Consider the following 20,685-nt stretch of genomic DNA (forward strand, 5'->3'; position numbering starts at 1 on the left):
GTCTCCCCCGAGGGTCCAGGAGGGCTCCTGGTGGAAGGCAGGCCGGGACTGCGCCGCGGAGGAGGCCTGCCCCGAGCGCCCCCGTCATTCCTCCCTGAGAGGCCAGAAAGCACTCCCAGGGGCTTCCCGTGGGCCAGGAGGAAGCAGGAACCCCCCACTCAGCCACCCACACCCCCACGTCCTGATTTAATTCACCAACTTGCAGGTCAAAGCGAGGGGGCCTCGCCAGGCTCCAGTCTGAGTAGGGTTTCCTGAGCTCCCAACCTGGGAGGGGTGGTCCTTCCCCGGGGGGCATGGCACTGGCTGGTCTGATCACAAAGGACTTCCACACCCTCCCCGTGCACCTGCTACGGCTGCTTCCAGATGCCAGGGCCCCCTAAGCCAGCTTCGTGCTCAGGGGGAAGCAGGGGCTACTGAACCCCGGGGCCCCGAGCGACCCCCCAGATTCCCAGTAGCCTGGAAGCCGTGCACCCACATGGTACTCGCCTCTGGCATCTGATGACCCGGGGTAGCGCACGGACCACGGAGACAGCCTGAGCGCCCCCTGGGTGGGTGCACATATCCCTGTTTTACAGCCACGGAGACCGAGGCGGAGGGCAGGCAGGGCTCGGGTCAGTGTCCCGGGAGGGGAAGGCAGTGGTACCACCCAGGTGGCCACAGACCCGGGACGCCCGGCCCGGCACCTTTCTGGACCAGGCTGAGGAGGGGACATGTCCAAAGCTTCTGAGTAGCTGATCACCGGGACTCGGTGACCAGCTGTGAGGGGCAAGGGGCAAGGAGGGGTCACTGTGGCTTCTCGGAGTCTGACTGGGGACTGAGGGTGGCTATGCCCTTCTTGGGGGTGGGGAACACGGAGGGCAGGGAGGGTCGGCATTGAACGCACTGTGCGTGAGGTGGGCCACGGGGCAGAGAGGCCAGTGGACGGCTGGATGCGGGGGGCGGGGGAGCCCCCCGTGTGGCCTGGCAGGGAGGAAATTGAGCCTGAGAGGTGCAGGGAGGGTGCCGACCAGGGCCCTGACCGTCAGCCCGGGCAAAGCCAAGTTGTCTGCAGACTCAACAGAGCCAGAGTGGCAGAGACGGGGGGAGGCGTGGTGGCTCCGGTGGCGGGTCTGGGCGTCTGCTGTGACTTCGGGGTCAGAGGTGTGTCCGGGGGCAAGGAGGGGCGGGAGCCAGGGGCCGGGGCGCTGGGGGACCCGGGCTTGGCCAGGGTAGGGCTCAGGGACGGGTGAGGGTCAGTGGGCAGAGCCGCCCCGGCATGTCCGGAAGGCCGAGGGGGAGGCGAGGCTCGAGCAGGCCAGCTCGGTGAAGGGCTTGTCTCGTGAGGGGGAGGCCTTGGGCGGGGACCCACGTCACAGCCCTGTCATGCGCTCGCCTCGTCGAGGAACCTGTTCCGTGTTCACCGTGTGCCTCCCTCCAGACCGTAGGCTCTGCGGGGTGGAGACATTTGTCCTACTCACCGCTGCGAGGGGCCAGGAGCAGGGCGGGGCGGGGCCAGAGGGGGAAGGAAAGAGGGTCTGGTAGGGGTGCACGTGTGGCTGGGTCACATCAGGAGTGGGCGATCTGCGTGACGGCAGGGTTCGTGCTGTGGCGGCAGGTGGGTGGCCACGGCGAGGGAGGGAAGGTCACTGGCTCTGGGTGGCGGGGACGGGTGGCCACTGAGGTGGACACAAGAGTGGATGGCGATGCTCCCACCTCTTCCCGAGGGTGCAGACCCCACCTGTACCCTGTGACAGAGGGCTGTGGGCAGATCGGCAGGACAGCGGATTTCAGGGGCTACTGCCCCACCCCCTCCCGGGACACTGTGCCTGCAGGGGACCCGGATGACATGGGAGAGTCCCCAGAGAGCCCGCCACCCCACTGGGGAGAAAGGCTGGGGCAGGGGTTGAAGACAATCTGGGATCTGTAGCTGCAGGGTGCTCGGGGTGGTGCAGGCAGGCGTGCTGCCTGGAGGAGGTGGCTAGACTTGTGTGGGCAGCCGTGGGCACTGTGCCTCAGGGCTCTCTCCTTGACTGACCGTCTGCAGCCTCCCTAGAGATTGACCCCTGTGAGGGCCTGCCCCACCCTCCACTGAGGTTCTCAACACACAGGCAACTCTTTATTTTTATTTATTTAAAGAATTCGACCTGGGCAGGGATCCAAGAACGTTTCATCAAGATTTGCTGGGCGTGCGCCCGTGGTAACATGAATGGCTTCGTACACGGGGCCCCGAGGCTGAAGGAGGAAGCCTCCTGCCTGCCCCCAGTTCCCCTCACTCCGATGTGGGTCTCAGAGGTCGGGAGAACACAGGCTCTTGCCCGAGGTTCCACCGCACATCCGGGCAGGGTCAGAGTTCCCAAGCCCGGGCACAGTCCAGGTTTCCAGGGTGACGTCTGGGGACTCCCTCCCAGGCCTGCGCAGCGGTCTGGAGCGGGCACTGCTCTTCCCGGGCAAACCGTGGGCCCGCTCGGCACCCGCCTCAGACCTGGGCACCTCTCTGGGCAGAATTTAAGATGGGGGCAGTCCCCTCTTTCCAGGGGGCAGCTGAGGCCTGAACGGAAGGATAGCGGGCAGCCTGGGGGGCGGGGACCAGCAGCAAGTCTGTGTGCCCGCAGACCCCCGCCCATGCCATGATGCCAGGCGGGCCTGCCCCTCTACGGGCTGCACCGCCCCGGGCTTCCTTGTCACTGAAGTCCAAGGGGGTGACAGGGGAAAGCGCATGCCCAGAGCACCGAACAGCGCTGGAGTCGCAGCTCGGCCGGTGGGGAACTCCCAGCAGAACGCACCCCGCCCCCCTCAGCCCCTTTGCCTGCAGGAAAGCAGCCCTCTTGGCCCCACTATTAACGCTGAGGCCTCTTCCCCAGCTGCCCGCATCCGTGTGCCCAGCCTGTAAAGGGAAGCGTGCACCAGGTCGGCGCGTGTTCAGGAGTACCTACCGGCTCTGGAGCTGGGAGGCTGCCCACAGGAGGGTGTGGCCCCTGCCCCCGTGGAGCTCACGGCCACGCCCCAGACTTCCCCCTCCTGCCTTTTGCCCAACTGTAGAGTGGACGGCGTACGGTCCGCGGGCGATCCTCCCGCGTCTCCGTTTCCTGGGGCTGGGGGCTCAGCGTCCTGGCGTCCTGGGGGAGCCCACGAAGTCTGTGGAGAAAACAGAGCCTCAAGAGCTGGGGCCGAGGCTCTGGGAGGCTTCCCGGAGGAAGGGGGACTTGGGGCAGGCCAGGGCTTTGCAGACTGTCCGCCGCCGTGCGCAGCTAGCTGGCCACTGTGACGGAGGCTGCCTGGGCACGGGGCTCACGGCCCCATCCTCTCCCAGGCCCAGAGGTCACACAGCCAATTTGGGGTAGGGAGGCCCGGTCTACGGGGTGGCACTTCCGCCGCGGGACCTCAGAGCTTCCCCACCCGGCGCCGTGGAGGCGCAGAAGGGGGGTGTGTGTGGGGGGGGGACCTTGCAAGCTGTGCCGTCCAGGGGTCGGCTCGGAGTCAGAGAGCCTCGGGGGCCCGATGAGCGCTCCTCAAACCAGGGTCCTTTAGCCGCCCCAAACACTCTCCAGGTTCGGGGGCCTGCGTCCCTCCTCCAGGGTGACCGCGCCAGGGATTTACTTACTTGCGGCCGAGGGCCAGACCGCGTCTCTGGCCCCCGAGGGGCCGCCTGCCGCCCGGGGAAGGGGCCGAGGCGTGCGCGCGCGCGCGTGCGCGCGCACTCGCGTGTGTTAAGCGGCCGGGCGCGCACGGTGCGCCCCCACGGCGCCGCGGCTGGCCCGCTCGGGCTCCGTTTCCCGCGCTCAGCGCCGCGGCCCGGCCCGCCGCCGCGTGTCGTTGCAGCGCGCTGCAGGAGCAGAAGGGCGAGCTGCGCAAGCGGCTGTCCTACACCACGCACAAGCTCGAGAAGCTCGAGACCGAGTTCGACTCCACGCGCCACTACCTGGAGATCGAGCTGCGGCGCGCGCAGGAGGAGCTCGAGAAGGTCACGGAGAAGCTGCGCAGGTACGGGGGGCGGGGCCGGGCGCGCGGGGCGGGGCCCCGGGATCCGCCGCCAGAGGAGCCCCGCCCCCTCCTGAGCTGTCGACCCCGTTCGCAGATGTGGAGGCCGAGGCTCAGTCCCGCTTCGTGCCCAGCGCAGCCGAGTCAGGCAGGACGTGACCCTGGGTCTGGCTACTGCCAGGACAGGCCCTTCCCAGGCGCCCCTTCATCCTCTGTTCATCCCTTCTCATGTATTCTCGGTGGGGCAGCAGCATGGCACACGCAGCCATCTCCAGACCCCTCCTGGCCCACCGGGGCCCTGGCCACCATCCCCTGGGTCTCTGACAGGAAAAGGAGGTGAACCGGTGTTTAGGGACCGTTGCGTTGAGTGGCAGTAGGGAACACACAGAGCCCTTGATTCCCACCCAGCAGCGGCTTCTGCCCTCCCCGTCCTCCAGGGGGAGCCGTGTTTTAGCCACCGTGTGTCTCTAGCGCTCCGTCTAGGGCCCATGGAGTGGCCAGCCGTCAGCCTCTTCCCTGCTAACCTGCTGTTGAATGTAAATCCCTTAGCCAGGCTTGCAAGAATCGTGTTTAAATGTGAGTACTGGCTCCGAGCAAGGACCGGACAAAGTCACTTGTGAGTACAGGCCTTCCCTTCTCATCTGCAGGGGGTCCTTGACCCTGGCCCAGGAAAGGCCTCTACAAGCTAGCTCTAATCAGATGCCTTTTGCTGCGTGGAGAGGAGCGAGTAGCCCAGGGTGGGACCAGTGGGTGGGCTCCGGGGGCCCGCGTCCAGCCCGGCCCTGCTCAGCAGGCTGTGTGGCTGTAAGGGGGTCACGGGAGAGTCAGGCCTGGCACCGCGGTGACCCCACTGTCTCCTGTTCCAGGATTCAGAGCAATTACATGGCGCTGCAGCGGATCAACCAGGAGCTAGAGGACAAGCTGTACCGCATGGTGAGGCCGCCACCCCCGCACTCCCATCCCGGAGCCCTGGTGGTGTGCCCATCGGCCTAGCTGCCCGTGCCCTTGCGTGTGCGGGAGCTGGGTCACAGGCCTGGTTTCCTGGCCTGCCCCTCCCCACCGCGGGGGCTGGGTCGGTCGCGCCCCTCTCTGCAGTGAATGGGGGTGGACGGGGGGGGGGGGGGGGGCTCTCAGGACTAGCAAGTCACGGGGTTCCCAGCTGCCCCCTGAGCCTTCACGGCACATTGCAAGTACCCGACCCGGACATGTGGAGTAGGGCTGTGGGACGGAGGACGTGCGCCGTGGATGTTGACCCTGCTTTAAGGGTCAGCCCGGAGGCCCAGACCTGGGGGAGCAGAAGGATGTTGGGGCCCGACTGTACCCTCATGGGGACGCCCCGTCTTCCTGTGAGGAATAAATGAGACAGTGCCCGGCCCCAGCACGGGCAGAGACCCTCCTGGAAACACTCACAGCCACCGCAGGCAGCCCCCCGAAGTGCTGCAGCTTCTGTATGTTGATCTGGCTGTCGAGATCCGTTAGGAGCTGGGACAGTGGTGGAGGCCTCCGGGTCTGGGGGGGCCGGCGTCAGGGAGGGGCCAGCCCGGTTCTGGCATCTCCCCTCCCTCAGATAGGAGCTTCCTCTCTTTCTAGTCTGGTCACGAGCTTGTTTTCTTTCTGAAAGTCACAAATGGGTGTTGAGCACCTGCCCGTCGTAGACTGCTGGCAGAGTGGAGACGGGCAGACCTGGAGGCTGGGCCAGCTCTCCTTGGGGCCCTGGACAAGGGCCTTGCCCTTCTGAGCCTCACTTGGAGGCTGAAACTGGACGGGTTCGAGGAGGGGAGGGCAGGGACGGGGGCCAGGCTCTGTGCAGAGCGCAAGCCATCCTCCCCACGGGCTCCTGGGAAGCAGGGCGTTGCTGTCCCCTTGGCAGGATGAGCAAGAGACCCAGGGAGGCAGTGACTTGCCCGGGGCCGTCTGGCTTGTCGGTGATGCAGCGCAGGTGGATTTGAACCTGCTGCTCTGTGTTCTTACCCCCACCTTCCTTGGCCTTGCAAACACCTCATCTTTATCTACTGCAAGAGGGCACCCGAGAGGTCTAGGGGCTTGAGGCTCAGGCCTTGGCTGGCCACCGACCGGCTCCTTCCCCACCCTCCGCTCGCCCCAGGGCCAGCACTATGAGGAAGAGAAGCGAGCGCTGAGCCACGAGATTGTTGCCCTCAACAGCCACCTGCTGGAGGCCAAGGTGACCATCGACAAGCTGTCGGAGGACAATGTGAGTGTCGGGCCACTGTGACTCTGGGGGCCCAGGCCCCGGTGCTGTGGCCTCCAGGCTTGAGGGGCTGGCACAGGGGCGGTGGAAGGAGTGCCTGGGCAGCGGGGGAAGGACGGGCAGCCTCGCCAGACATCCACTGCCTGGAGGGTATCCGGGAAGACCCTCCTCCGCGGGAAGGAAACAGGGCTTGTGGTAGCGACCCCTGGGCCATAGTATCCCATTCGAGGCGGCGCTGCCTGACCCCAAGTTTGGGGCATGCTCACTTAGGACTCCCGCCCCGGCCGGCCCCAGTGGGCATCAGAGCCATGTGGCCGCCCTGATTTCGCGGGCCCCATGGGATGGGCCCAGCCATGCTCCAGGGACGCCTGACAGCTGACCACACATTCACTGATGAGTGTCTGCTTCTTGCCAGGCCCTCCTAGGCTCCGAGAATATGGTGTGAATGACACGGGCCAAAAAAACTCCCTGCCCGCATGGAGTTTACCCCTGAGTGGGGAAGGCAGTAAATAAGACGGATACGCAAACCATGCGGTTGGTAAAAGTGCTAAATGCCGCAGAGAAAAGTCACGTAGGTGACAGTGCTAGGGAGCCAGGGTGCTTCTGGAAGGGGCTGCTATGTCAACACCTGAAAAAGGCCAGAGAGCGGGCCACGGGCACCTGGCAGGAAGAACCAGAGTGGCAGAGGTGGGCCCGCAGGAACAGTAGACGGGGCCCCCCGGACACAGGGAGGGGCCCAGGGTCCGAGGTCAGAAAGTGAACAGGAGGCCACAGTGTGTAGGCTCCACTAGGAGTCTGGGTTTTATTCTGAATGAAGTAGGGAGCCACTGAAGGTTCTTGAGCAGGGGATGGAGGAGGCCTTGGACGGCTGAAGGGCCTGCCCGAGAGGCAGCCAGATGGCGGGGTCTGGAGTTTAGGGCAGAGATCAGCATATGCCTGCGGTTCAAAGCCACAGGTGGGGTGAGATCGCCCAGGAGTGCAGGCAGATGAGGAGAGTGGAGGCCCAGCGGCCCAGCACAGTGATGCGGAGGCAGATCTGGCCGGCCGGGCTGCGCTCACAGCCCTCTGAGGCCAGGGACCTCAGCTCTCAGCCAACTGTGCCCCTCAAGGAGACGTTGAGGAGTCTGGGGACCCAGGTCCTCTCCACTTTGCGGGCCAAGTTGGGGACGCAAGCCTCGGCACAGATGGTGGAGGCGGGGGACCCTCCAGGAACGGGGTGGGGGTTGGGCGGCTTGTCTGAGCGGCAGGGCACCTGGTCCCGGCTGAGCGGAGACTGTGGGAGCTGGCGGATCTGAGGGCCCGTTGGTGGACCCCAGACGCCTCACTGTCGGAGCCCTCCCTGCGGAGGGTCCCCGGGTGGGGGCGGCAGCGAGAGACCCAACCACAGGCACATGCAACAGAGATTTACCAAAGATGAAACCAAATCCCCTCGAGTCCTACTGTTTGCATCTGTTTTCAGCTCAGGAGGCTGAGCCGGTCCCTGCCCAGACCCTGGGTCGCACAGGCCCTCTGCCCCAGCATGCCCTGACCCTCGCCTGGCCCTGCAGCCACCCCTGGAAGCAGGCCACACTTTACGGATGGGGGTGGGTGGGGCGTAGAGCAAGTCTGACACATGGGGAGCCAGGGGCCGCAGGCACATTCCTTATCATTCCACGCTGGCACTCTCCACGCGGTGGGGGAACGGGGAGCCCCCCTGAGAGCTCAGGGGCCAACGGAGGCCCTTCCTCCACCACTGCCCCCCCCCACCCCTTGTGGGAGGCTCCCATCCGGGGCAGCGGCAGCTCCAGGTCAGAACCGAGGCCCCCATTCTGCAGGCGAGGGCGTGAGTCCCAGAGAGGGTTCCCGTCCTGACGGCTGCCCAGCCGGCCCCCCCCACCCAACCTGGTCTCCGTGTTGGCCGCTGGGCGCCGGGCGGCAGGGAGCTCGGCAAGGGGCGAACCTGCACCGAACGCCTTCTCTTGTCTTGTAGGAGCTCTATAGGAAGGACTGCAATCTAGCGGCCCAGCTGCTGCAGTGCAGCCAGACGTACGGCAGGGTCCATAAGGTGTCCGAGGTAACGTGAGCCCCACCCCAGCTAGGCCACCCCCGCCCCCAGGACTGCTTCGGGCTCCTTTCCTACAGGTCCCACCCCAAGGCCACTTCTCGCCCTTGATGAGGGCAGGCGCCGGGTGAGCCTGAGCTCCCCCGTCCCTCCTCACCCCTGCAGGTATCCTGGCCTTTCTGAATCCGGAGGAAGGGCGGGCTGCCCGCCCGTCCCCAGTCGGGACAGCCTGCCCGTTCCCGTTGCTTTCCTCGGGGCTGCTCATTGTCCCTGCTCCAAGACCCCTGTCCGCTGAGCGTTGATGGGGGCAGAGGGGCCCTGTGTGAGCCTCGCAGAAACCCCGTGGTTCGGTTTGGGCACAATTCCAGTGCCCACTTGCAGAAGCGAGAAAGCTGGCTTCACGGTGCAGTGACTCAGCCGAGGCCACAGGGCTCCCTGATGCCCCAAGCCAAGTTGGCCTGTGGCCCCTCACCCCTGCCAGGCCGCCCCCACCTCCACACGCTGCCCTCACCCAGGCCTCGGTCCGTGTCCCCTCCTCCCTGGGCCTGGGCCATGCCTAAGACACTCACAAAATAGATCAAATAGTAGCAGGACGTCCCTACACGGCACCAGGTGCTCGTGCAGAAACCGCTGGGCACCTGGCCCTGGCCCTCAATCTGTGTTGCATCTGTTTCTGAGTCTGGCAGAGGCCTCATGACCTGGCAGGGGTGCCCCCGACAGACCTTGGGGCTGGGAGAGCCAGCCCTTCAGTGGAAGGAGATGAGGGGGGCTGTAGCCCCGAGAAGGGCCCGCATCAGACACCGGGTCCGCCCTCCAGGCACGCTGGAGCCCAGTTCGTGTGGCCTGGGCAAGTGGAGGGGGGTGCTCCTTGGGCGAAGCTCAGGAGCTTGTGAAATGCAGAGTCCTGGGCCCTGGCTCTAGCCGGGGCGATTTGAGAGGCCCTGGGCGGGTCCCTCTTGGTCTGCGCGCCTGTGGCTCAGGGTCACGGCTGTAGGTGCCGGGCTGACTGCCCACCCCCCCCCATCCCCGCCCTCCCCTCCTCCCCCCCGACCCGTTCCAGCTGCCCTCCGACTTCCAGGAACGTGTGAGCCTGCACCTGGAGAAGCACGGCTGCGGCCTGCCCTCCCCACTCTGCCACCCCGCCTACGCCGACAGCGTCCCCACCTGCGTCATCGCCAAGGTGCTGGAGAAGCCCGACCCCGCCAGCCTGTCCTCCCGCCTGTCTGACGCCTCGGCCCGTGACCTGGCCTTCCGGGATGGCGGGGAGAAGCCGGGCCCGCGGCCCCCCTACAAGGGGGACATCTACTGCAGCGACACGGCCCTCTACTGCCCCGAGGAGCGGCGGCGCACCCGGCGGCCCAGCGTGGACGCGCCCGTGACCGACGTGGGCTTCCTGCGGGCCCAGAACTCCACCGACAGCGCGGCCGAGGAGGAGGAGGAGGCCGAGGCGGCCGCCTTCCCCGCGAGCTTCCGGCACGAGGCCTTCCCGGGCTACGCGGGCTCGCTGCCCACGTCCAGCTCCTACTCCAGCTTCAGCGCCACGTCGGAGGAGAAGGAGCACGCCCAGGCCAGCACGCTCACCGCCTCGCAGCAGGCCATCTACCTGAACAGCCGCGACGAGCTCTTCGACCGCAAGCCGCCGGCCGCCGCCTACGAGGGCAGCCCGCGCTTCGCCAAGGCCACGGCCAGCGTGGCAGCGCCACTGGAGGCCGAGGTGGCCCCGGGGTTTGCGCGGACCATGTCGCCATACCCCGCCGAGTCCTTCCGCTTCCCGGCCTCCCCGGGCCCCCAGCAGGCCCTGATGCCCCCAAACCTGTGGAGCCTGCGGGCCAAGCCGGGGACGGCCCGGCTCCCCGGGGAGGACACGCGGGGCCAGTGGCGGCCCCTGAGCGTGGAGGACATCGGTGCCTACTCCTACCCGGCCACCGCCGCCGGCCGCGCCTCGCCCTGCAGCTTCTCTGAACGCTACTACGGCAGTGGGGGCAGCCCGGGCAAGAAGGCCGAGGGCCGCGCCAGCCCCCTCTATGCCACCTACAAGGCCGACAGCTTCTCGGAGGGTGACGACCTCTCCCAGGGCCACCTGGCAGAGCCCCGCTTCCTCCGGGCCGGCGGCGACCTGAGCCTGAGCCCGGGCCGCGCGGCCGACCCGCTGCCCGGCTATGCGCCCAGCCAGGGGGATGCGGAGAGGCTCGGGGTGCAGCTGTGCGGGGCGGGCGGCAGTCCCGAGCCCGAGCACAGCCCCCACAGTTCCAGGGACTCCTTGGAGCCCAGCTCCATGGAGGCCTCCCCGGAGATGCACCCCGCCGCCCGCCTCAGCCCCCAGCCGGCCTTCCCGCGGACTGGTGGCTCGGGGCTCAGCCGCAAGGACAGCCTCACGAAAGCCCAGCTCTACGGAACCTTGCTCAACTGAGCGCCTGCCTGCAGGCCGCGGCCAGGGGGCCCCCGCCCGTCCCCGGGCCCCGAGGGCACAGCTCGCCTCCCCCCTAGACACCCGTCCTCCCCAGCCCCTGCCAACCGGGACCCTCTCTTCCACCCGACCCAGTTGAGCCTGAGTGGAGGACCCCTCCCCCACCATCCTGTCCACCCCAGCCCCACCACGGTGGAACGTTTTTCACACACCAACATCCTTCCCCACCTGAGATGAGCATCCCCCCCTTTTATAAAGTGAAACTATTTTTATAGAGAAAAAGGGTCTTTCTTAACGCACTTGGCCTCCAGCTCCCTGGACGGCAGCCTTGGCGTTTTCAACACAAAGCTCCTTTATTTTTCGGGGGAGGACAGCGGGGCCTGCCCCTGGGAGGGGAAGGACGGTGTCCTGTGGAGACACCCCAGCGAGCCAGTGACAGGGGAGCCCGTAGCTCTGTCCGCGAAGAGGGGAGGTGGACCGGGTGGGGGGGGGATGTGAAATGTTTCTAAACTGTTTTCGCCGTGTGACCGACACACCGCCCCAGCTCTCCTGTGGTCCATAGTCCCGAGTGGGGCCGGTGCTCGTCCCCCAGCGTCCCGCTCCCCGGCACCACCTCGCTCTACCTCAGACGTAATGAGGCCCTCGGACTCCCAGTTTCTGTGGCTTGCTCTCCCGTTGTCTGCGATGCATGCCCTGTCTCGGTTAGTACTGTACTTTCGTTCATTAATAAAAGACATCAGTGGAAAGAACGTGGCTTCAGGTGGTTTATTCTGCTGCCTTTTGACCGCAGGGACGCCTGACCCTGGGTGCCCCCTGCCTTGTCCCCACCCGCCCCAGAGTCCTGTGCAGCAGCTGGGCGCTCCCACTGTCTCAGCCCGCTGGGCGCTCTTATGGCCCTTTCTCGGACGTCCCTGTCCACTCTCCCACATATTTCTGCCCCCTTGTCCTTTCTTGCGTCTCAGGCTTGGCTTCTGCCGGGAGCTTCCTGCCTGGGGACTTCCCTTGGCACAGCTCTGCGAGGGACAGGATCGCTCGCTCTTTTCTCTGTTTTGCCCCATTTTGAAGGGTGTTCTCACAGGGGAGGGAGGTAGCCGGGGTCTCTTTTCCCAGCATGTGGTGATGGAGATGCCTTGCCCCCGGCCTCCTGTGGGTGTGGGTGTGGGGATGCCTGTCAGCCGGTCCGCCCGTGGGGAGCTGCTCATTGACGGTACTCCATCCTGCTCTCTGGCCGCTTAAGATCTTCCCTTTGGTTTTCTGCAGCTCCCCCTGAGGTGTATCTGGTCGCGGATTTACCCTTCTTGGGAATTCACTGGGAGTCTTGTATCCGTGGGATGGTTCTGGAAAATTCTCCACTTTTGTTTAAATTTTGTTTCCTCGCTCTTCCGGGGACTGACTGCCTTAGACCCCTGGAAGTCCCTCTCACTGCACGCTTCATGCGTGCTGCCCTCTCTCCTGTGGGTCCTGCTTCTGGGCCCCCCCACCCCACCCCGAGCTCAGCCCACGGGGCTTGTGTTCCATTTCACTAACTTCTCTCTGCATCGTCCGTGTGGCCGCCAAACACAGCCACTGAGTTTTGAGCGTTCGTCCTTTAATTTTTCTATTCCTAGATGTTCTGTTTGCTTGTTTTACAAATCTACACTGCTGCTTCAATAGTTTCCTATTCCCTGGAGGTTATTTTCTAGCTCGCCTTTTATTTCCTTAAACACGTGGGCATCGCTGGTTCAGACTGAGTCTGGCACTCCGTCGTGTGTTTTCTCTCGATTCCTGCCCTTGCTGCCTCACTTCCTCACAAGCCTGGTGACCTCAGACGCACGCTCCTCGACGTCCTTGAGAATGTACTTGTGCGGTTCTGCAAGGCCTAGGGTGGAGGCCGCTCCTCACGGGGCTTTCTGTCTGCCTTTTCCAAGGGCGGGGGCCCTCCCCCTGGAGACCGGCCGGGTCCGGGTGCAGGCTTTGAAGTTCCCTGGCTCACCCAGCTCCGTGTAAATCGGGGGTGGGTCTGCCTCTTGCCAGGCGACCCCAGGAGCGTGGGCATCAACGGTGGCTCCCAGCATCCCTGCATTTGACCTGCCTCTGTGGGAGAGCCCAGGGCCAGCCCAACTGTCCTCCCCAGGAGATGTGCCCCAAGAAGCAGTCTCCTCGAGCTGGGGAGCCTGTGAGAGGCTCAGGAGTCAGCTCCCCTCTGGGGCCCGGTTTCCTTGTGCGCAGATAGGAGACGACCCTGAACGGGCTGGGGGCAACAGGGAGGGTGCAGGGAGAAACACGAGGCCCCTGGCACCCAGCGGCCACTCAGGGGTGTCCCCAGAGGGGATCCCGAGCCTGGTCGGCCCCCATGCCTCTTTCTCGCCTCGGTATCCCCACCTCTAAGTGCTACGAGCCCGCCTGGCTCCAGCTCCTCAGGGTCTTGGCCCTGGTGTCAGGGCCGGGGACCCCTGGGCCAAGGGCCTTCTCAGAGTCGGTGCTTTAGCCCCCACACCATCACCTCGGAGTCCGCAGCCCCCTGTAGGTGGCCTCCAGATCTCACAGAGCTGTCCTGCCATGGCCTCCAAAGCCAGCCACAGCCAGGGCTCCAAGGAGGCCTTGTTCCCAGGGAGCCCTGCTCAGGGCTGGGTGAGGACAGTGACTTCTTTGGCCTCAGAGGCAGCAAGCCTACAGGGGTAGGCTGACCAGGCCACACAGAGTGGGGGTGGGGTATCTAGAACTCCATCACATGACTCTGAGCAGCAGGGTCAGGCTGACACCATGGGGCCAGCATGGGATGCTATGTAAAGCAGTCCCAAACCCCTTTTGTGGGGCTGAGGTGGGAAAACTTGGTTTCCCTCCAAGTCCCCCCAGATCAAAATCAGCTCATCAGGACGCTGGGACTTACCACTGGCTCTGGCCAGTGACTCTCTCAGAACCCGCTGGGTGGGGACTTGGTGCTTCCCTCCTCCTCCTGATGATGGGGCCAGCCGGCCAGCCCTGTGCTGGCCACAGGGACCTTGCTCTGCCCACAGGGGTCAGAGGCTGAGGGGGAGGCAGATGGCATGACACTAGGCTCAAGGCTTCAAGAGCACAGGGCCATCCAGAGAGGCGAAGGTCCCTACAGCTCTGGAAGGAAGAAAGCAAGCAGTCAGGAGGAGGCTCATGCTGGGTGCTGAAGGATGAACAGGAGTTCATCAGGCATTTCAGGCAAAGGGAACAGACTTGTGATAGCTGGGGGGTTCCAGAAACGGCTCAGTGCCTCCATGCACCTCCCTGAGGGCTCAGCCTGGGGACCACCAGTTTCCCTCCAGATGTCCTCGGACAGATGTTCTGCTAGATGGGGACTTCCGGGCTGTGATGCGGCCTCGCCCTCTGCTTCCTTAGTCCCATGTACCCAGGCAGCCAGCCAGGCCATGGTGTGGGGCTCCGTCCTCCACCAGTCACCCTCCCCCTCCACTCGGAATCCCACCCCATCCTCAGCGAGGCCCCCACCTGTGCACCCACCACCCTCCTACCAATCCCAGCACACCGCTCCACCTGTAACCAGGGCAGCACAGGGCGGGGCTCTGCCACTCGCTGGTCATGTGCCCTTGGGCCACTTCCCCTTCTGGAGCCCAGGGACACTGATGAGACTCCCAGGGGTCCTCGTGACAGTTGGCCGTCCCCGTGCACAGGGAGGCACAGGCTAAGCTGGCGGTGGGCTCCACGAGAGGGACAGGGCACAGACTTCAGACTGTCCTCTGAGCGTCAGTTTTCTCAGCCGGACGGCAGGGTCGGGCCACCTGGCGGGGGGGCTTGGAGCGTCCACTCCACTGGACAAAGTCACGGCCGCGCCTGGCAGCACACTCAGCCACGGGCTGGCACCCCAAGATGAAACCGTTCTCCCACGGAGGCTTCAGATCTGCAGCTCAGATTTGTAGGTGAGGGTAAAGGTAGGCATGGAGCCCGGGAAGGTGGGTGGAGGGGACAGCCCACACTTCTTTCTCATTCCCGCTCCACATTTTCTAAATTTAGCCGCTCCCTTATTTTAAAGTTGCAAGTGATGAACTCCCCAACACCTTGCACAGGATCGGAGTGAGCCTTTAAGGGTGCGCTTTGGAAGAAAGCATTAGGAAAAAGACAGATGAAGGCACGGAGTACACTTGCCATTGTTCCCAATAAAAGAACCTACAAAAGGGAGGGGCTGGCAGCCAGCTGGCACCCCCAGGGTGCGGAGTGGAGGAATCGGGTCCACAGAGGAGAGCACCAAGAAACAGCCCTCGTGGGGAGCCCTGGATGAGCCCCTGCTCCAGGGGGATCGGAGCTTCGGCTGGTTCAAGGTGAGCAGCATAGAAAAGAAACCGACTTCTCAGACGGAGACGCGGGTGGTGTTTGCCCCAAGGGAAGATGAGAGGGTAGTGATCTACAAGCCCTTTCCTCTGCATTTTCTCCCCTGCTTGTTCCTACAGGCCTACTTTACAGATGAGGAAACTGAGGCTCAGAGAAGCAGAGCGCCTACCAACATCCCAAGCAGAAGAGTGATGGGCTTGGGGCCCGAGTCGGTCTCCCGGCCCTAAACCCCACAGGGCTGCGGGCAGCCAGGGCGTGTGCTCAGCACACGAGAGGGGCTGGGCAGCTGCTGGACAGAGAGGTCATCCTATGGCCACACCAGCACTCACACCAAAGCCTGATTTAATAGAGTCTGTAAACAATGCTCACATTTAAAAAGTGGTACAGGTGCCTGGATAGCTCAGTTAAGCGTCCCACTCTTGGTTTCGGCTCAGGTCATGATCTCATTGTCATGAGTTCGAGCCCCGCGTCAGGTTCTGTGCTGGTATCGTGGAGCCTGCTTGGGATTCTCTTCCTTCTTCTCTCTGCCCCTCCCCTGCTCTCTCTCTCTCTCTGTCTCAACATAAACAAACATCAAAAAAGAAAAAAAAAAAAAGTGGTAATAATAACATATCCCAGTGGGGAAAGCAATCAGAAAACTATGTGCTGAATTTCTCACTCAGAAGATACTCCACACAAGGAAGGCAGAGAAGCGCCCAGTTCAGGCTGTGCTGGGAAGCAGGACATCTGGGCTCCAGGATCCGGGGCTGGACCGTGGGTGGTGGGGGTGGCACAGGCAGAGGAGAGGCGCTCTGGCAAAGCCAGGCCCCCCCTGCACCGCAGACAAGTATAGCCTTGCCTCGTGGCCTGCGTCCGGATTCATTCACACACCACTCGTTCATTTGACAGGTGCGTGTGGAGGACGGCCTGTTCAGGCTGGATCTGGGGAGACACACCCTTAGGAACTCGCCTGTAGTGGTCCCGCCACTCTCCCCTCCAGCCCGTAACGAGAGCTACGCCTGGCCAAGGACCCCCGGTCCCGGTGGGCGTGTGACAGCCAACCAGAGTCCTTCCCTGACCCTTGTCAAGTGGGAACAGAGGCAGGAGGCAGCCTCTTGCTGGGGCTTCTGCAAGGAGAGGGAACCGGGCCCAGGCCGAGGCCCAGAGGGCTGGACCCAGCGGTCCTCGGCCTGCCGTGACGAGGTCTGAGAATGGGGCCAAACTGCACCCTCTGGTCTAAACCGGCTCCACTCCTGCGTCAAGTGGTGGACGGATACTAATATTAATATTATTACTGATACTAAGACTCCCTGCTGCCATTTCCTGAGTGCCTCCTGCATACAGGCCCCGCCAAGAGCTATCCAGACCCGGCCTCATTAATCCTCACGAGCTGGGTACTACCAATTCTCATTTCATAGAAGGGGACACTGAGGCACCAGGCGGCTCAGCACTTTCTGCAGCCACACAATGAAAGGCGATGGCGGGGTTTAAGTCTACATCCGTCTGACCCCAAAGCCTGTGTCCTGCCAACAGGCCACACCTGCAGTCATTCATAGAATGCCCACTGTGGACCGGGGCCAGGTGCGCAGCAGGGAGCAGGCAGCGAACCCCGTGAAGTTTACATTCCACTGCACGTACCCGTGTTGTGGGGAAGGGGGGACGACAGCAGACAGAGCTAAGCACTCTGGGGAAAGGACCGAGAATGACTGGAGCATGTTAGACACAGAGATCAGGGGAGGCTCCCTGAAGGCCCACAGCAGGAGAAAGACAGGGATCCGGGGGGCGGGGGGGCGCTGGGGGAAGTAGTGACCCAGCAGAGGGGACAGCGGGAGCAAAGGTCCTGAGGCGCCATGCCATGAGAGCACAGTGGAGGGTGTCATCAGCCCATCAGCGATGAGAGTGATACGGGAAGGCTTCATTTCACAGAGAAAGTGACCCGAGGGCAGGCTTCTAAGATCACTGGGCTTCCCACACTGAGCAGGGGAACTTATTTAGAGGGTGGGCGGTGAGAAAGAGGGTGGGCGAGAGGCTCAGTGCGGCAGCCACATGAGGGGTGAGGGAGGACCGTCTATCACCTGCACAAGGATCTGAATGGACGTAAGATCAGCCTCCGCTCCCCCCACTGCTCTGCTCAGGCCAGGGACAGTACCCCACAGGGGGTTCCACTTCTGCAGGGGACAGGCCCTCTGAGCATGGGCTGTGATTATCTTTCTTTTCACCAGATCAGCCATTCCTGAGCCTAAAAAGAGAAGGCGCTTCCAACCTGAGCCTGGGAGCAGACAGTCCCTGGGACCCTGCGTCCTGCATGAGCCCGGGGGTTCGCTTCTTTCACCACCCTGAAAGATCGTGAGCTCCCCAGCTCCTGCCCCACTCGCGGCCCCAGCCTTCCCTGAATCCCAGCTCAGGCACAACAGGTGCTGTACCCGCTCAACACCCACTGCCTGCCGGGGGCTCTGCACTGAATGCGGCGCGGGGCAGTGGGGGCAGGGAGAAGGCTAGAAAAGGAGTCGGACCTCAGGATCAGACCTCCCTCAGGGCCTCTGTGCTGTCCTTCCCTCCGCCTGGAAGGCCCGATTCGTGGACCCCTGAGCAAGTTAGACACCTGAAATAAACCTATTTATGCACCAGCCCTCTGCAAGCTCCAGATGCCCTTCCCAATCTTCCCAGTCCCCTTCCAGGGAACGGAACCCCCAGTGTACGGACACCCACCACGGACGTGACCTCCTTGGAGCCACACAGCAAGCCTGCAGGCTGGGGGTTCCGACACCACTTTACAATGGGGAGATTGAGGCTCAGAGAGGAGAGATGACTCACGAAGCGTCAGCTACACCGACGGCAGAGCCGGCCTAGAAGCCGGGTGCTGGAGAGGCAAAGCTGGGCACCTGTGGTTCCTTCTCCCTTGGCTCCCCGCCACGGGGCTCGTCCTCAGGGCCCTTCCTTCCTCACTGACTCCTCTGCTGGGGATGCCCTCCTCACCAGCTCACAGTCTGCCTCTGCTGGCAAGCCTTCTGAGGCATGGGGACACCCCCGCCCCTGCCCCGAGCTGTGATATCTGCCGGTTCCCATCGTCACCCTCGGTGGATCCTGGGGCTCTTGGAGTGGCCTGTGGGATTTGGTGCTAGGGCTCCCCTACCTGCCTAGACCCCCCAGGGCGCTGGCTCTTCCTGCCAGCCTGACCCCGCAGGGCTCCTCAGGAACCTCCCTCCTTCCCTGGAGCAGTATACACCCCCTCCAGGCAGTGGGACTCTGTGGGCCATACTTGGGGTGGGGGTGGGGGAGCCTGGGCCCCTTGGCACTGATGAGGACTGTCGTGCCCCAGCACGGAGTTCCTGAGGGCAGGCCTGAGACCCGGAGCCCCCCGTGGCCCCCCACGGCCCCTGGCCCCCAGGGACTCCGTGGTCAGGATCAGCAGAGTGGGGCTGCCCTATCTCAAGCTCCCCCTGGTCTCTGTCTCAAGCCCCAGAGGGCCTGGGAGTGGGAAGGTGCCACGAAGCTGCCCGTACATGTCTGTCACTGAAATACCCTAAGAAACAGCAAAACGCTCATGTTTATTGAGCATCAGCAGCCACCCGCCAGGTGCTTTCACCTAATGCAGTTCTCACAACCCTGAGGCAAACAGATCTCTGTCCCCGTTTTACAGATGAGGAAACTGAGGCTCGGGGGGGGGGTGGAGGCCCCTTCTACCCAGCTCCGATCACAGAGGCGACCTCACTGGTTACTCACACCACCCCCCCCACCACCCCCGGGGGACGAATGGGAGCCTGGGGCCTGGCCGGTATCCGGAAGGCTCTGCTCCAGGAGGCTCAGTGCCAGATCTTAATGTCGCCCTCCCAGGAGCAGGTGGCGAGGACAGAGGGCAGCACAGGGTGGAAGGTGGTACCGACGCAGGCCTGCGCGTGCCCTTGCAGCGTGCGCGCCCGGCTGGCAGTACGGAAGCTGTACAGCAGGACTCGGCCGTCGGCACTGCCCGTCACCAGCAGGTCACCGTCTGGGGAGCACTCGCAGCCCACTGAGTAGCCTTCTACCTGTAGAAGGCAACACGGGGTGAGCGGGCCACACGGCAGCTGTTCCACCAGGCAGCCCGTGAGGCTGGGGGGGGGGGGGGCGCCGTGCCCACTCCGTGGAGGAGCGGCCTGAGGCTTGGAGCAGGGCACCCAGCATCCCCAAGGCCAAGGCCCGAGCTCCTGCCAGAAGGCCGGCGTCCCAGCGTGGATCTGGTCTCACGGAGTTTAGTGGAACGCAGCTAGAACAGCTTCAGCATAGCTGACGGTGCCTGGCCTCACCAACAGCCACCAGGTCCCCAGCCCCTTCCGCCCCAGTGAGGCAGGCCTCAGTGGGGAAAGGGGACAGATGCAGAAAAGGCCCCCTCCCCTGTTCTGTCCTGTGCTCCCTCCCTCACCCCCACGACATGCCTCCATTGAGCCCACAAGTCAGGGAAAATCTTTCCTGCCCAGCCCCTGGGGACTGGGGGCAGGGCCAGATGTGGCCCAGGGCCTTTGGGGACCACCAGGCCACGTGGCACGTGGGCACCTGCGGAACGGAAAACAGAATCCTCCCAGAAAGAAGGTCTGTGCGCTCCAGGGCCCCAAGTCCACCGCTGCTGTGGTCTGGAGGAGGCTCTGGGGCCGGTGCTCCGTTTTGACCCGGGGCAGAGGAACAGAGTACCTTGTGCCCTTCGTAGCGCCGCCTTCTGCTCATCCGGTAGGGCCACACGGCGGAAAAGAGGGCCAGGTAGTTGCCGTTGGTCTGTGCCAGGAACACGGGCTCCCGCGGATGCGAGGCGAGGCTGGGGCAGGTGTATCTCTCCTGAAAGACGTGAGGCCACAGGGAGGCAGGAAAAAGGCCCCAGCTGGGCCTTCTGCCTCCGCCAGACACGTCACCCAGCGCCCTGCTCCTGGAGCCTTGGGCCCCACCCCCAGGCCTGGCCTTAGAGGTCTGCACGGCTTTCCTGCGGCTGCTTAACAAGATGCCACAAACTCGGTGGCTTAAAACTACACACATTTATTCTCTTAGAGTCCGGGAGGTCAGGCGTCTGCCATGGGTCTCCCTGGGCTAACATCAAGGTGTCAGCAGAGCCATGTTCCTTCTGGAGGCTCTGGGGGATAATCTGTTTTCCTGCCCTTACTGGCACCCCTTGGTTCACGGCCCTAGTGGTGGACGGAAAAATGACCCCCACACTCCCATCCATGTCGCGGATTCCCGGGACCGGTGAATGTCACCTTATATGGCAAAAGGGCGGAGGGGGTGTCTTTGTGGATATAATTTAGTCAAGCATCTTGAGGTGGGGATGTCGTCCTCTATTACCGCCCTAAGTGCACTCACATGTGTCCTTGTAAAGGGAGGCGGCCGATCACACTCACAGATAGAGTGGCAGGGGTCTGAAGAGGCCAGCGTGAGGAAGAGGGGGCAGACTCCCCCCGAGCCTCCAGAAGCAGTGCGCCCTGACAAAACCTCGATTTCAGCCCAGGGAGAATGATCACAGACATCTGGCCTCCAGGACGGAGAGAGAGAACGTGTTCGTTTTGAAGCCACCGACCGCGGTACTTTGCCACGCAGTGCCAGGAAAGAAGTCCGCACGCCCGCCCGCCCCCGCTCCACCTCCACGGTGAGCCCTCGGGGAAGCCCCAGCCCGGCCCAGGCCCCCCCCGCGGCCCACATGCACAGTAGCTGGGAAGGTGGATGGCCGGGGAGAAGACAAAGGCGTGAGCAAAGTGTTCAAAGCACAAGGCAAGGAGCCGTCACTGTCTGACGGGCTGCATCACATGGGAGCGCCCCCATCAACTCCCTTCTCAACGGCAT

At 63.8% G+C, this 20,685-nt stretch overlaps 2 protein-coding genes across 13 annotated transcripts in view; one reads left to right on the forward strand and one right to left on the reverse strand.

Annotated features, from left to right (window-relative positions):
* BEGAIN (brain enriched guanylate kinase associated) overlaps nucleotides 1-11,015 on the forward strand; it is a 30,168-nt gene extending 19,153 nt beyond the window's left edge. For 4 of the 9 annotated variants that reach the window (XM_049612147.1, XM_049612148.1, XM_049612145.1 and 1 more), the window contains 5 exons: nucleotides 3,799-3,960; nucleotides 4,824-4,890; nucleotides 6,062-6,169; nucleotides 8,136-8,219; nucleotides 9,268-11,015. In XM_049612147.1, coding sequence (XP_049468104.1) covers nucleotides 3,799-3,960; nucleotides 4,824-4,890; nucleotides 6,062-6,169; nucleotides 8,136-8,219; nucleotides 9,268-10,617 — 1,771 coding nt within the window. In that variant the 3' untranslated portion in view covers nucleotides 10,618-11,015. Of the gene's footprint in view, nucleotides 1-3,798; nucleotides 3,961-4,428; nucleotides 4,891-6,061; nucleotides 6,170-8,135; nucleotides 8,220-9,267 lie in introns of all 9 variants that reach the window. The other 5 variants (XM_049612152.1, XM_049612150.1, XM_049612143.1 and 2 more) reach the window with 3 other exon arrangements.
* A 7,400-nt stretch (nucleotides 11,016-18,415) lies between these two features.
* Nucleotides 18,416-20,685, reverse strand: part of WDR25 (WD repeat domain 25) — a 137,590-nt gene continuing 135,320 nt past the window's right edge. For 2 of the 4 annotated variants that reach the window (XM_049612155.1, XM_049612157.1), the window contains 2 exons: nucleotides 19,552-19,692; nucleotides 18,416-18,911 (listed from right to left, as the gene is read on the reverse strand). In XM_049612155.1, coding sequence (XP_049468112.1) covers nucleotides 18,690-18,911; nucleotides 19,552-19,692 — 363 coding nt within the window. In that variant the 3' untranslated portion in view covers nucleotides 18,416-18,689. Of the gene's footprint in view, nucleotides 18,912-18,984; nucleotides 19,693-20,685 lie in introns of those variants that run through there. The other 2 variants (XM_049612153.1, XM_049612154.1) reach the window with 1 other exon arrangement.

This window comes from Panthera uncia (genome assembly GCF_023721935.1).
Source record: "Panthera uncia isolate 11264 chromosome B3 unlocalized genomic scaffold, Puncia_PCG_1.0 HiC_scaffold_1, whole genome shotgun sequence".
NCBI classification, from domain to species: domain Eukaryota; kingdom Metazoa; phylum Chordata; class Mammalia; order Carnivora; family Felidae; genus Panthera; species Panthera uncia.